The sequence below is a fragment of the Bactrocera oleae genome, chromosome 3 (genome assembly GCF_042242935.1).
Source record: "Bactrocera oleae isolate idBacOlea1 chromosome 3, idBacOlea1, whole genome shotgun sequence".
NCBI classification, from domain to species: Eukaryota; Metazoa; Arthropoda; class Insecta; order Diptera; family Tephritidae; genus Bactrocera; species Bactrocera oleae.
In genome coordinates, this window is record NC_091537.1 from 3,964,014 (window position 1) to 3,979,205 (window position 15,192).

At 36.1% G+C, this 15,192-nt stretch overlaps 1 protein-coding gene across 1 annotated transcript; it reads right to left on the reverse strand.

The window, feature by feature from the left end:
- Positions 1–692: 692 nt before the first annotated feature.
- On the reverse strand, positions 693–6,781 carry Or22c (Odorant receptor 22c). The gene is made up of 7 exons (XM_014247706.3): positions 6,442–6,781; positions 5,439–5,622; positions 4,260–4,450; positions 2,541–2,722; positions 1,122–1,223; positions 902–1,054; positions 693–803 (listed from the first exon to the last, which is right to left on the reverse strand). The coding sequence occupies exons 1-7, from the start codon at positions 6,779–6,781 to the stop codon at positions 753–755; spliced, it is 1,203 nt and encodes a 400-aa protein (XP_014103181.1). The 3' UTR covers positions 693–752.
- Between the last annotated feature and the right edge of the window lie 8,411 nt (positions 6,782–15,192).

Here is a 15,192-nt window from a genome sequence, read left to right on the forward strand (position 1 = left end):
GTTCCAGCAGATCTCAAAACAACTGAACAATCAGTTAGAGGTATTCGAGATCAATGTAAGAATATTTCTGTCACATAATTTTCGTACTACTTTTGATGTTCCACAGTCAAAAAATGACTGTTCCCCGACTCGGTTCTACCTAAACAAAACGGACACGTATCTTCATCCGGCTAGTTTCAAAATCTGTTCAGCGTTCTCTTTTTGGACTATTTGAAGTAAAATTGATATTTTATGAATTAGTTTCACTTTTTCAATAAGTTGGCAACACTGCTAAACATGAGTTTTATTTTTTAGACACGTAGCATAAATTAATAATTGAGGTAAACGTCTGAAGGTAGGCAAAAAAAGTATAGGTCCTCAAGAGCACAATAGGAGAACTTCAAACATTTTCTACGGGAAAAGTATGCTCGAAGGATTTTATTCACCATTGGACAAATATCTTTCTCCTCGAGAGAGAAACTTAAGTGCTAGACCGATTAGGATCAATAACTACGTTTCATCTTTTGTATAAATCGACTCTGTAACAAAACATTTTCTGTCTTACATCTATCCCCATATAGATACAAACTAATGTTTATAAATCCCTATATTTATATTATTTGTTAAGCATTTATCTAATATACCGTATGTAAATATGTATACATCAATAAAAAATACTAATAAATAAATATGCCAATACATACCCATGTGTGTTTAATTAATAAATTTGTGATCGTTCCCACTAAAGCGTTTGAATGGAGTGGATTCGATGCTCAAAGGAATGTTTTTAGAAGTGTTATATAAGAACCAGCTGTGCTGACAATCTAAAAATTAATAGAAATAGAAAATCATATAGATAATTAACAGAATTACAATTACAATAAACTTGTAAAATTGTTTTTGATTATTTTCAATTACCCACCGAACGAAAAGCTGGCAGCGATGGCGTAAAAAATGGCACCTGAATAGTTTTCGCCTTCTGTGCGCGGCAAATCATCATCAACAACATGCGACGCGTGCGCACATCGCACTTATACCAATCGGTGTCATATATGACCTCAGCAACTTTTAGGCTCTGAAAAGAATTTTGAAATATGGTATAAGTGTATTTTCAGTCTTACTACTGGCAAGTCAATGCTTACGCTCTCGCTGACATAAGTGCCGCCGATGCAATAAAGAATCAGTTGAGTTAAAGCGGCGATGCTGTAGCATATGTACGTCAACACGCCTATGGAAGAGGAGTTCTGGATCGGAAAACATGTACCAAAGAAAGAAATAGTTTTCATTTAACGTATCTACATTTCAAAATTAGTCTTTATCGCGATTGTTTTACTTAAACAATAATGGTAATTATAATTGTAAAGGAAATAGTGATTCCAGTAGAGGTAATGATAAAAGTAATTGAAACCGTTACAATAATTTTAGTAATAATTTTGTTAATAATGAGTAATTTTTATCATAATTATGGCATTTGTTATATAATTTAAATATACTGGTAATGGTAATTATACGTAATGTATTGGTTCGACTAATTTAATTATTAATTTATATTAATGGAAAGATTTTAGAAATGAAAATACGAATATTAATAATGTTAATGTTAATGATAATAATTTTTAATAATAATGGTAATGATTGTATAATTGAAATGTACTCATAAGGTTAATTTAGAATTATGTAAAGGATGTTCCAATTCACAGGTTCAAAACGTGAAATTAGGCGGTCACCAAACGTGTCTGTCAATAAATCGATTGTGGCACGAGCTGTGTGACATGTTGCGCCATCTTTTTGGAACCACAGCTCCTGGACATCATGATTGTTCAATTCAGGAATGAAAAAGTTAGTAATCATGGCTCTATACCGAGCACCATTGACTGTAACGTTCTGGCCATCATCGTTTTTGAAGAAGTACGGACCAATGATTCCACCAAACAGTCAGTTTTTCTGGATGTAACGGTGTTTCGACATACACTTGAAGATTAGCTTCACTCCAAATGCGGCAGTTGTGTTTGTTGACATAGCCATTCCACCAGAACTGCGCTTCATCGCTAAAAAAAATTGTCGACGATAAAATGAACGTAGTGCGCGATACGTATTCCGCACAGAACCATTATTTTCGAAATAAAATTGCACTATTTGCAAGCGTTGTTCAGGCGTGAGTTGAACGTTTAAAAATTTCTTGAGATATCTTATAACAACAGATATGACAACTTCACTCTGTTTTAGGAAATATTTTCTTGTTCTACGACCTGTCGAAATACGAAAGAACGGAATTTAATGAATCTCTTTGTCAATTTCTTCAACCTCAAAGGATAATATCTTTTTTCACTAAAGCACCCCACTACCCGCATATGTGTCTATGAGTTAGTGAAAAATGCAGCAACATTCAAAATAATTATTGAATATTGGCGTAGTAATAAAAGTTACACAAAAGAAAGTTACTTTCTTGATAATAAAAGTTATGACGCTGCTTCAAGAACAACGCACCAATGCAACAACATAATTCACAACACTTCAAAAGCACGTCAACAAGCAAGTGGCTGCCGCACATGCCAACTCACCAACATCAAATCCAAAATGCTGAAGCACAACACCAGCGATGCCGAAAGGAAATGCATCAAGATGATGAGTGAAAATTCCGAAGCGAAATCGCTGCATAGATCGATGATTTTGTTGTGGCGCTCAACGAGCACCGCCAATCGATGCTGTATCCGCATATTTTGCGCCAACGTTGAGTGCTCCACTAGCAGCAGCATCAGCAACAAGAGCACGACCGAGGATGCAACGCGGATATGTAAGTAATAAAGGCAAAAGTTATAAGTGAGATGTGGGAGGAGGGGTTAAGAGGGGGGGAGCGCAGTGAGGTGTGTGGTGGCAGGGCAGTTTGTAAAAATTTTGTAAATTCAATCAATCACTATTTGGCGTTGACTTAGATGAGTGTGAGTCCAGTTAGTAAATTGTAGCACGCTTTGGCCAACATATGGTGTGCCGGTGTTTGAGTGTATATGTGGGTGTGTACGGGAATATGTGACTTAGAGATTGTGTACGTGCAAAGCATACCTCACAGATATACTTGTATATAAATTTTTTCTGTAAGTATCTTAGGGTGGTCCGTATGAAAATGATCACAAAAAAAAACGAAAAATATCAAACATTTTTGCTTCTCTTTTTCATAGAACATGAAAATATGAGTTAAGAACACTTCTGCATATGACAATGGAAGCTATCCACATTCCATAAAAAAACACGTCCGGCCACTGCGCTTGAAAGAAATTGAAATGGATATATTATAAGACCCGTCTCTCGCGGTAACCTTGACTTACATCGCAGCTTAGTGTCGTGATCTTAATGGAACTCAACAAGGGAGAAAAGAAGCGTGTAGCGGATGCAGAGTTAACCGAAATAGTTCAAGCAATTTTTATAAAATAACATCAGCATACGCTAGAGCTCATAAATTTATGTTCTTGATTCGACTATTTTAACTGGGTCGTCTCTTCGCGAACTCCGCAGGTTTAACATTTTGTTTAAAGTACAGGGAACTTGAATGCTAAAATATTTTGGTACAGCCGAATGAAGTTAAGCTTTAGTAAATGGTTTCAGTTAGCGTTTACCTCTAGAATAGGCTAGCCAAGAGTTCATTTAGTCCAGGAGGTCAACACCTCAACATAGGTAACCAATAGACGACAATGTAGACGTGAGGCCTTAATCTGAGCAATTTAACATATCTTCCGTATCTTTCAGCAGGAAAAACTAGAACCTGGAAAACACTTTTAAACTGTACTTAGAGAAAACGACAAAATAGCAAAAGCCATCTCCTTAGGCAAACAAGCCTTACGTCGACAACAACCCGTTCAAAGCCGTTCCCATGACACTCGAATTGGTGATCTTCACATTTACTTTCAATTTGGTGATACGTTCGCTTTTCAGGTCGAGTCATTGAAAATCACAGCATTAGTAGTAAGTAAATCTAATCTGTTGAGAAGCCTACAGCTTTAGTCAAATTGCTAGGTTTTCAAGGATTCTTTTGGTACGTTCTGATGTAACGATATCTTCGGACGCAAAATTCGATAGCGCCAAAGTTTGGTACTAAGAAATGTCCTGTCATATCGTTCACCATTTAGATAATTTATTTGTACTAAAACTCAAAAAATATTGAACCACCCTAATGTGTTTGCGGCAAAATATGTGCACTGCGGCGGATAAGCAATATTATCTGTGTATGCATATGTGTATATGTATATGTATATGTGAGCATTTTTATTGCACCGTTTGTTACTCACGTTCTTGCAATTCAGCGAATGCGTTACGTATATCATGTTGCAACATGCGAAACAACGCACTCGTATACATACAGGCGCAGAGAAAGAAACCATCGACTGCGCTAAAAGTGAAAACCGTCATGGCGCCGGAGAGCGTCAGCACCAGGTATGTGGCTGGGTAAAATGGCCAATTGACGAACATTTCCGGCAAACTGCAAATACATATGTACATATTTGTGGCAAGAGTAAAAAGCAAAAAAAAAACACAAAACGGTATAGAAAAGACGCACAATCAAATAGCATGGAGCAAGCACAAATTTAGAGAATAGTTTGCATGTGTGTCGATGAGTGTGAGTAGTTGTGGGTGTGTTCGCAAATGTTCACTTATACGTATGTGTAAAAAACGCAACTTTATGAGAGATTTATTGCATTTGTTGTTGCAATAACAGCTGGTTGTCATAAGTGATGACTTTTCATTTTATAAATTACTGGAAGCAGATTGCGCACAAAATTATAACATACAAAGAAGAAATACTACAATAAATACAAAAATTTAGAAAAATGTTGCTTTTTCAATGTTGAGAAATTTTTTTTGGATATTGGAAGGATATTTCTGGATTAGACGTTAAAGCTTAAATGTTATATATTTTTTAAATCATCAGTAAACTAGGAATGCTGGACTAGAAAAATCTGACCTTAACGGCAAATTTAGTGTAGTGCAGGAACGAGGAACCTGCTAAAGACTTCTCTTTTTGGGCAGCGTTCTTTGGAAGTATGTATTTTTCTAAAAACTTGTGATTGCTGCATAAACAATATTCGAAGGTTCGTTATTGTCTACAGTTTTTATAAAATCAGAGATAATTCCGAACCCGCAATCACAACTATTGACTTAAACTTCTCGTAGTCAGCCCAATATTTTTATTGCAAGCAAATGTATTTATTTCCATTTATAAATTTCCACTTAAAAAAAATTAAAGCTAATATTATAGCTTTACAACTTTCCACACTACGCGGCCTGCCTTGAACTGCTTTCGGTCAAGGATAAGCCCTTAAGCTAAAAGAACTTTCACTTTTCTATATTCCTGCAGTTTTATAAGCCTGCAAATAACTTTCCAATTAAGATTTAATGCTCGGCTCGAGTTGCAACTGAAACGAAGTGCGACAAAAAAAGCTTCGAAAATAATGCATAAGTTCACTTACATAACATTGAAGGGCAATAACAGCTGCACTTCCAGCGACTGCCACTTGTAGTAGCCCATTTTCAGCAGCGGCAAAATGTTGAAAAATGTATTCGTTAGCGAACCAGATAGAAGCAATACAAAGGACAACGCGGAACTAAACGAGGCCAGTGGATCCACGATGCGGCGCTTTTCGGCGCTGATATCTATGGAAGTGCGAAGTAACAAATGTGGAATAGAAAAGTTACACAAAAACAACAATTGCTACGGCGGCACTACGCCAAAAATAGGGCACATATGCACACGATTTTAGAACAAAACCAGCAGGGTTCGGCGTGCATATGTAAAGGGTGGTTCATAATGTGACTTTTATCATTTCCGAAATTAAAAGAAACAAAAAACGATCGCTATTGGTATTTCTCAAATAAAAGTCGTACTACGTCAGCTCTGAGGTAACACCGAATCAGCGATCTTTGGACACAAGTGAGCGACAGTGATATGACAGACTATTTTACTTAAATGAAAAATCGTTGATTTCCATCCAAGAAACATATGTCAAGGCCCTATCAGCCATAGCTGATAATGAGCTTAACTTAAACTATAGCTTCGGAAAACTCCTTTTTGAATTTCGCCGTGGATTTCCATTTGGGAGTCGATTATTCCGGACTCAGTTACACACTCTCAGCTTGGGCAAAAACATTCGTACGACGTTGAGACCAAAAATGTGATTTTCTTAGCAGTCTCACGAACTTACTGCACAAATTTAAATGCAGCATGCATAGTAAGAGCCCCATTTTAACAGATTTTTTTCTTAAATAAAAGCACTACGCGTTAGCACTAGAGAACTTTGCACTGTTTTTGGAAGTTCTTCAAACATAAAAACTAATAATTTGGCTCTGTGGTTTTTGATTAAAATTATTGTTTATTTATATCAAGATTCTCAGAGCCCGAAAAAATAAAATGATTAAAGAACACTTTATGAACCAGCCTTTACGCGTTAGGGCATTGTGGCGCGTAGCACTTACCTAGCAACAACAATTGGTGCATACTATTAATCACATGTTGCCAACGCTTGTGGCGCACAAAAAATATGGTCATCTTCAATAGTGAAATGACCTTGGTAATTCCCGGACAGAACGCCTCGAGCGCGCTAAAAAGATCGTACAAGTAAACGAAACCGTAAGAAATCTCCCCGAAACCACCGACGGCAACGGCAAAGGTATTCACGCAGAAACGCAAAGCAGTTAGCCATGAACGATGCCGATTAGTTGATTGTGGCCAAAAACCAGCAATGTGAGCCGAAAAGCGCGGAATGCGAAAGAAGCTGCGTTCGATGGGTACTAGTGGACCCAATAGTCGGCGCATCTTATGACAGCCGGACAGCTAACGGCAGCGTACAAAGCAACAACGAATAGTCTGTGTCAACTGCAATGTGGAGCTTTTGACGTTCGAAATTCGTGGTCACGAATGTTGCTAATCGAAATGGCGCCATTTATTTTATAGCGACACTTGAAATACTCGCGTCGTGCCGTAATTAGGTGAAGGCATGATTAGCTGATGTTACATGCATGGCTTACGCCTACAGACTATAATTACTACATCCATCTACATGAAATTTATATGACTACGCACAAGCGCGCGTGTTTGTGTGGCAAATAATCATAGTGCATGCCTGAAAGTTGTGCAACTTCTAATATAGTTCGCTAGCCGAATTTCAAATTCATAACAATGTTTTCATAAACATTAAAATATTTCATTCATAAGTCGTAATTTCCATTTAACGGCGAAACTTTTAATTATAAAAACTGAGAAAAAGTTCATAAAAATTCCTAGGGTTTGGAGCGGAAAGTTATATATATGTAATGGTGGTATGTGATGGCCACGAAGACTACGATTAGGCGAGCTTCTTAAAATTTCAAACAACGTGTGAGAAACCTGTAGAGCTACTACATACCAGGCTCACTAACTGATTAGACATTTTCATAGAAGATTTTATTGGAAAACATTTCCAATAAAGATATGGATTCCAGCAAAAAATACACTTATATCTATTATTGGCTGTTTTCGAACCAGCGAAACTTGAAGAGTGGCGAATCGAACACAACACTCATAGTCCAATAGAGTATAAGATCTAATAAAAAGAAATTCATTATTTTTCCATTAGATGGAAGAAAAGAAAAAAAATCTTGTATAAAGCTTCTCAAGCAGTTTTGGAATTTCTTGAACCAGTTTGGTTGCGATATTTTACAGTTTTTCTTTGAAATCGTAAACCAAGTGGCTAAATATATGAATAATGTTTACAGTCCAGATACTACTGAAGTCAATCATGCACAATTCTGGTTGGAGGCTGGTTACTTTTGATGAAAAGTGAGTGTGTAATTTACAACAATTTCAAGCGAAAACGGTTGTGGTTGAATCACGGTAAGCCGGCGTAAACGGTGGATAAGCAAGGATTTACGGTCTCTACAGTTTTACTATGTGCTTGGTAGTATTGGTAAGGAGTTGTCTATTAAGAGTAACTTAAGGTCTTTTTGTGAACTCTCGAGTGCGAGTTTAGGTGATAGGTTTACCAAAACCACACACCTTTTCCATTATTTATTACAACAACAATTCCAAATTGAATTGAAATTGTTAAACTATACGCATTGTTAATTATATTGTATATTTTTCTTAGAACTTCTACATTTTAATTATTGTTTTCACAAAATAATTGTCGACTTGTGTAATTTGTTCTTTGTTTGCCTATAAACTTATTAAATATTTAATTATTGTGTGTGCGTGTGGGCGGGTGTGTTTTTGCCTATACGCTTATGTCATAAATATGGTTAGCTTAATTAAATTTTCCTTTGTACTAAAGCAAAAACAAAGACCAGTGTGTGTAAAGTTTTCTCAAGCGCGCCCACTATTTGTATTTATTATTTAACTACCGAGGTTTGTCTGCAAAGTATGAAGTTAAGAAAGTACTCACATGTGGACGCCATTATATGTGAGTATATGATGAAAATATGACCACAAACGAATATATTTTCTTTTCAAACTAACAATTAGTTACATATAATAGTTACACTTTGAAAGCAAAGTTACTTTTAGTACTAGGTATGCCTCGAAAGTTTTCAGATTAATATTCGGAGAGTCCAGACCACCAAAGCAAAGCTATATTTATAATATGAGAAGAAGATAAAATCAACAAATATATTGTACCACTTGCTCGTTAGTAGAATAAATTTATCATTCTTCTATTAGAGCCGATGTCCAGCAGACAACCTCGGCATTTTCTTTGTCCTTAAAAAGTTCAAAGGAATATTATTGCGGCTTATTCCTTTGAATAGGCAATAAAAAGTGCAATAAAAAATAATATCTTGGAAACATCCAAATCTTGAGACTTTATATGAAATTTCTGAAAGACTCGGATTTTGGTATAAACTTTTCCTTCTTTCAGACATACATACATAAGTACCTAAGTTTAAGTTCCTCTATGCACACAGTTTAGCGATCAAACTACACATTCATTAGTTGTTTTGCTCCAAACAGATTTCTTGTTATAGAACTCGAGGTATAGCAGCAATATGACCATGAAAAGAAGGCTTTTGGAAAAATAAAAAAGATTTAGAAACTAATTATTCTACAGCAGCATAATGATACAAAAGTACAACTATGGATAAGAATTGCTCAGTTAATTCGTTTAACTCTTTCAAAGACTGTTTAAAATAACGTAAGGCAGAACAACAACTCAGGTCTTGTAACACCACCTATAGGGCGTACCAGAAAATTTTTAAGGGTATAATATGGATACTATATCGTATGTACTAAAAGACTTCTACTTTCAGCAAAAATAGCAAAAAGTAATAATGCTTATGGTAAAGGTTAAATCATTTACACCGAAGCACTCAACACAAAAAACTAAGTGGAGTCAACCAGGTATCTCACTGACTTAGTCTATCTTTACAATGTTCTATGATGTACATATACAAAGGAGAGTTTACTGCAGTCGATTAAAAAATTATAGACCGTAAAACGTAGAAAAAATGCAGGAATATAGAGCACGATAAAAGCATGAAGAAAACTGGTGTCTAACTGGCAAAATAAGGAGAAATTGCACAAGGAGAAAGTGACACAAGTGATTTTCGATAATCAGATTATATTGAATTTAGGGTGGCGAGAGATGCCTGAATCACATAAAAGCGCCAAAATCTTTCAGAGCTCATGGAAGTGACATGGATGGAAGTAATCGAAGTAGACGCGATTTTATATGCGCTTTAAGACTGTCATTTATGGTATTTCGAAAAGTGTTTGAGCGTTCACTCGTTGTATTCAACAAGCATATATGCTACGGCCAATAGAACCCTCGTAATTCAATTTTTCCAGTGTAACGTATTATTAATTTGCATGCAATTAAAATTTTATGCGCACAAGATAAGTCGAAAAGAGATTAAACACAGTCACATTTAATTGGCTTATTGACTTAATATTGATATAATTAAATCAAACTGAAGAAAATACATTATTTTTCTTATGTAACATATTATATTACATTGTATCTGTATTTGTTTCTGTGTTTGTGAGTAAGGTAAAGGTGATTATGCATGCACATAAATATTTAATCCTGTAATCAGATAAAAGTCACTTCGTTTTTCTCATTAAATATTTACTCAAACGATGTTGTCAACATTACAACATTAAATAATAGTTTCATAAAGATGATTATTTCAATATTTGTCTATGTTTATAGGTTTTTGTGTGTTTGACAAATGAAGCTAACTGCGAAGCCTACAAAAACATATTTTCATAAATATTCACGTGAAGTAAGAACTTAAGCTACGGATTAAGCAATCACGCGAAGTGTTCTCCCAAATCAGCGTATTTATCTTTTGCTGTTTACTTTTGCGGTTATCCCATTGTTTGGAATCAATAATTTTGCAGCGAATTTTAGCCACGAATCTATCAATCAATACAGTGAATAACAATATTTTAGAAAAGTGTGCTGCGAAGTGTAAAATTTTTAGATTACGTGTATATTTAGCGATTTCTATTTGTTCTATTTATACGATCTGAAAAATAACTACAAGTAGATGTATTTAAATCACATTCATTTGAATAAGAAAAAGCATCGATTTCGAAATTTCAAGTCGCTGTCAAATTTCAAAACGGATAGCAAAGTGCGATCCTAATGATACTACCCTGATTTGTAAGTAGATTTTTTGAGTTAAGCGTAACGAAGCATTGTAAAATATTTTTCTATAGGTAAATAACAACTAAAAACATATAAACAACAAAAAATGGAACCGGAGCCGACATTCAAGTAAAGTGATTACTTAAGAAGGGTATTTAGAATTCTACTTCATTAAAAGGATACTTAGAGAGAGAGAGAGAGAAATTCATAAAACGCGACTTCATAAATCGGCCGAATTCGACAAGAGGTGAGAGAGAGAGAAAGAGATTCAAATAGAATGAAGACACTGTTTGCAAAAAAGTTTAAAAAGAAATATTATACAGTTTAATACAGTTCAAGTATTTTGCTATCGTCTCTCTAAATTTCCGGTATGAAGGAGCGCACTATATGTAACATCCAGTCAGACTAAAAGAAATTCAATGAATACCAATAAGTGTGCACTGAATGGGTATGAGATCACATACATTTTAAATTAACTCTGCTCTTATTGCATACCCTTGTCGATACTTTTCGACTATCACATCTTCTAAGCGTTTCAATCAGAACGGCATTTTGTTTTGAGATTATTGGCCGCCTCAGAATTTAGATAAAATCTATACCAAAGCAATTTAGAAAGCGATGAAATCTGTGTTTCCCAAACAGCCAGAAGTAAGCAATTTCATAGCTTTCTCACTATTAATCGGCTTCGGAAAACAGTTAAAGAATATAAAGTATCTGCGCCAAATCGGCTGTTGTGCATACTTCATCGGAAAATAGACAAAACTAGCCAGTCAAAGGAACGGCATGAAACACAGAGCGAGCGGCTGGACGACCGATTAAGCGCTGCCACATGCAAGCTAGTGAATGTGTGTGTGTGTCTGTGTGCATTTGGGGAAAGTGCTTCGAAAACAAGTACTTCGAACAATTTCGACCCCAAAAATCATGCATTGATGTCAAGTGAAATTTAATGGGGAATTGGTGTCAAACGGAATGACATGGCCTGAAAAGTGTCTTTGGAGAGCTTTAAAATGCCGTGGCAACCCATATGTGTGTGTTTGGGTACACAGAGGCGCGTGCTGGCTTGTTTTTCACAAATCAAAGATCAAAATATCGAATGCTGCACGCTCGCCCTCTCGGTCACTTTGGCATTCTGTCACTTTCATCAATTTATTGCCAAGACAGAGAAGAACCTTTATTGAGGAACAGCAGATTGCGGGTAGACAAACGAGTCGGCTGCCAACAAAGCATATCGTTATGCATGAGAATGCAAACGGTATATTATGCGAGTGTATGTATGTGTTTTATGGGTAATAATCATGGTAGACCGATAACGCAACAGCAGGGTAGGCCGACACTTTTGGTTATTTTCTTATACTCTCGCAACATGCTGCAAAGAGATTATACAGTTATAGGGCTATATATGTCAAACTAGTCATTTTCATAACACCCAATAAAAAAACACGACGGACAGATGGAAATTAACTCAGCTTGTCACTCTAATCATTTATATATATATACTTTATAGGCACACTGACGTTTCCTTCTGAGTTTTACAACTTCGTGACAACTTAATATAACCTGTTCTGGGTATAAAAATTATCGAAATTGAGGGATCGTCACACTCTCTAGCCGTATAGGTAGTAGTAGATATCATATTTGAAATATACACGTATATTATCTAGTTTGGAAATTATAATCATTGCTCACTTCACTTTTTCTTAGCTGTTTTTTGAAGATTAACGAAATCACATCACAAGCAGGCCTCTTTCCCATATAAAGTGATGCAGAGTTTTTTACTTTATAGTCAAGAATTCGAGTATCAGCAAAGCTTTCGAAACACCACCTAGAATATGATCTCAATGAATAACAAATCTCTTCTAGAATAAAATGGTCCCATATCTGCCACTAACCCCACATACCAAATATAATGATTTTCGACTTTTTTAGTATCATAAACGAATCGAATATACATACCGAACTAAACCTAGCCCCGTACTGACGACTTTCTACCGTTAATTTAGGTAAGTATGGTAAATAGGATATCTAAAGTGAAATGAGGAGGTTATACAGTCGGTGATAATAATAGAGATCGTCGGTGGAAATCTTGTTTTATCAACTATATAAAAAGAATATCCGTTTCCGTTTTTCCACTTAAGTTTGTATGCATATATATAATATATATAATATGTCATAGGCAACAAAGTAGCTTATTGAAACTGAGTTTTTATATGCTAAGTTACAAGTTACAGGAGGTGCCGTCCGAACGTTGCTCTTCCTTAATTGTTTCTTCTGCAGAAGAAAAGTAAACAAAATCCCAGCAAGCCATAATGATCACGTTCGTAAAGAATTTACTTTTCAAACATTTAAAACACTACTTTAAATTTTCTCCTTGTTTTTTTTTTTTTAAGGAGTTAAAGAAGTTAATTGCTGTGGAATTTCATTAGAACTTTTTGAGTATGATTGAACTTATTGTAGGCGACAGCAGAGGCTCTCAAGCCAAAAGTGACCTTATATATATGGTTAAGCAATAACTCATACATTTTGATACCGAGCGTGAGACCCTTATTCGTAGTTTATTAAGCCTTGATATCTCATAGCTAGATAGTCATATTATTTATGCTAGATGGGCATAACCATGATCTATATTCATTACCTACAAATAGGCTCAAAGCACACAGCTCATCATCAATACGCAATATGGCCACAAGCTATTAATGCAGTTAACCTACTAGTGTTGGCGCAAGAAGAAAGCCACAAACGAAATGAGAAAAACGAGTATTTTTGGGTTAGTACAAGGGGTGAGCTAGTTATGACACTAAGCAAAAATGCAGTGTGAATAATTAGAATTTACATATTTATGAGTAGGAGTTGGTCATCGTTGATGGAAGTCCAATAAAAGTATGTTCTACATGCACCATTCCGTGTAATTTCGTGTGATTGTACAAAGATTGACTGACCTTCAGTTAACATTTTATCGCTCAAAATTAAAGAAAAATTCTCAAGTTGTTAGTAAAGCTGTACTGGACTTGGTTGCTTTCTGCGTTATTCTCTTCGATGTCTTTTGGGTAATACTGGACATTTTTGGTAACTTCGAGTTAGGCAAGAATATCTGCTTCATGCAAGAGGAACTATTTGGCGCAAATGCTTTGGTTGGCTGAAAAAGGAGACGGAGGAGCGCCTTAGCGGTCTGGCGACCCCATCATTATGCCCATTATGCTCCTGGATTGTAACCAAATCATACTCAATGAATTTGGTAAACAACTAGATTTTTTTCACACCAGCATTAGGCAGTTCTCCTAAATTGGAGCATTGGAAGCCGTGGAAGATATCCCGCCTCGGCCGGCTGAAGTCTGGGCATTCGTAAAGATAATGTTCCAGCGTCTCATCATCCTCCGCACATGGTCTGCATTCCGCCGAATACACTTTTACAATTTTCTGAAAGTGGTATCTGTAAGATAGGTGCCCTGTGAAGATCTCTACTATGTTACCAAGTTCCTTTTTGCCTGGTAGTAAAAACTTTTTGGTCTGTCCACCTGTTCCTTTAGGGTTCATCGCTATAAACAACCCTTAAAAGAGCTGAATGGTCTAAGACAGCTTAGGTGATTTCTGTTCCGAATAGCATTAATTGCCGCTTGGCTGTCCACAGAAGGTTTATGGACTTGCTGGTTAGAGCAGAAGCCCATTTGGGACCTTCTGTTATGCCTACAATTGCGGCCTGAAAATCTAAATTGTTTTCATTTAGTACGAAACTACCTTCTGCGTATAGATTATACAGAAGAAATTCGCTCCTTATCCTATTGCACTCTTTGCTCCGTCGGTGAATATGTAGATTTCGCCTTTGGTACTGTTGATCACAAAACCATTGGTTCATTCTTCTCTACTTGGGAATAAAAACGTTTTGTTTAATACCTCATAGATCTATTTTTCTGGATCGCATTGCCAATTTAATTTTTAAGCAGCATTCTACTAAAGAAATTAGCTAGAGATGCCAAATAAGCTGTAATTCTATGCCCGAAACTTTTCAGCAGCTTTCGTATAATATAAAAAAACCAACAACAACAAAAGTATGTAAATCTTTTGAGAAATTGCTCGTTATGGTCAAATAACTTTTGATGGAAATGTTGGCTCATAATTTCGATGAAAGTATCCTTAACATTTTGTATAAATGCCAACTTTCACAAATTGAATCAAATGAGTTGTGAATTACGGTGCAACTTGGTTGCAAGCTTACGCACTACAAACTTCAACGAAAAGAATTTTCAACCGAAAACATGTCTGCTTTTCATTCACTGTCGGTTACAAGTGGCAAATGGAGGCATATGTTGTTGTTATTTTTTGTTGCCACTTATTTGTTGCTTGTTAGTGGTGTCACAACTGCACGCACCATTCAAGTAGCTGTAGCTGTTGGTGTATATTTTCGAAATTGCTGCTGTTGCAACAGCAATTGCCACTCTTGTCGTTGGCGCTCGTTAATGGCGGGGTCAGTTCGAGGCGGCTGGCTTGGGGGAGTGGAGTCGGCAGGCAAACAGCAAAAACATACAATTTGCATATTACATAATTTCGCCATTGGCACACAACAATGTTGTCCTCAAAAGGACAACACGCACTGAACGCAATTTCATATTCA

Bases quoted from the DNA above. Each gene is read 5' to 3' on its own strand.
- Or22c (XM_014247706.3), bottom strand. From the start codon at position 6,781: ATGCGCCGACTATTGGGTCCACTAGTACCCATCGAACGCAGCTTCTTT. The intron at 4,451-5,438 runs GTAAGTGAACTT...ATGTATTTGCAG, and splicing joins TTATTGCCCTTCAATGTTAT to TTTGCCGGAAATGTTCGTCA. The intron at 1,055-1,121 runs GTAAGCATTGAC...AATTCTTTTCAG, and splicing joins GCACTTATGTCAGCGAGAGC to AGCCTAAAAGTTGCTGAGGT.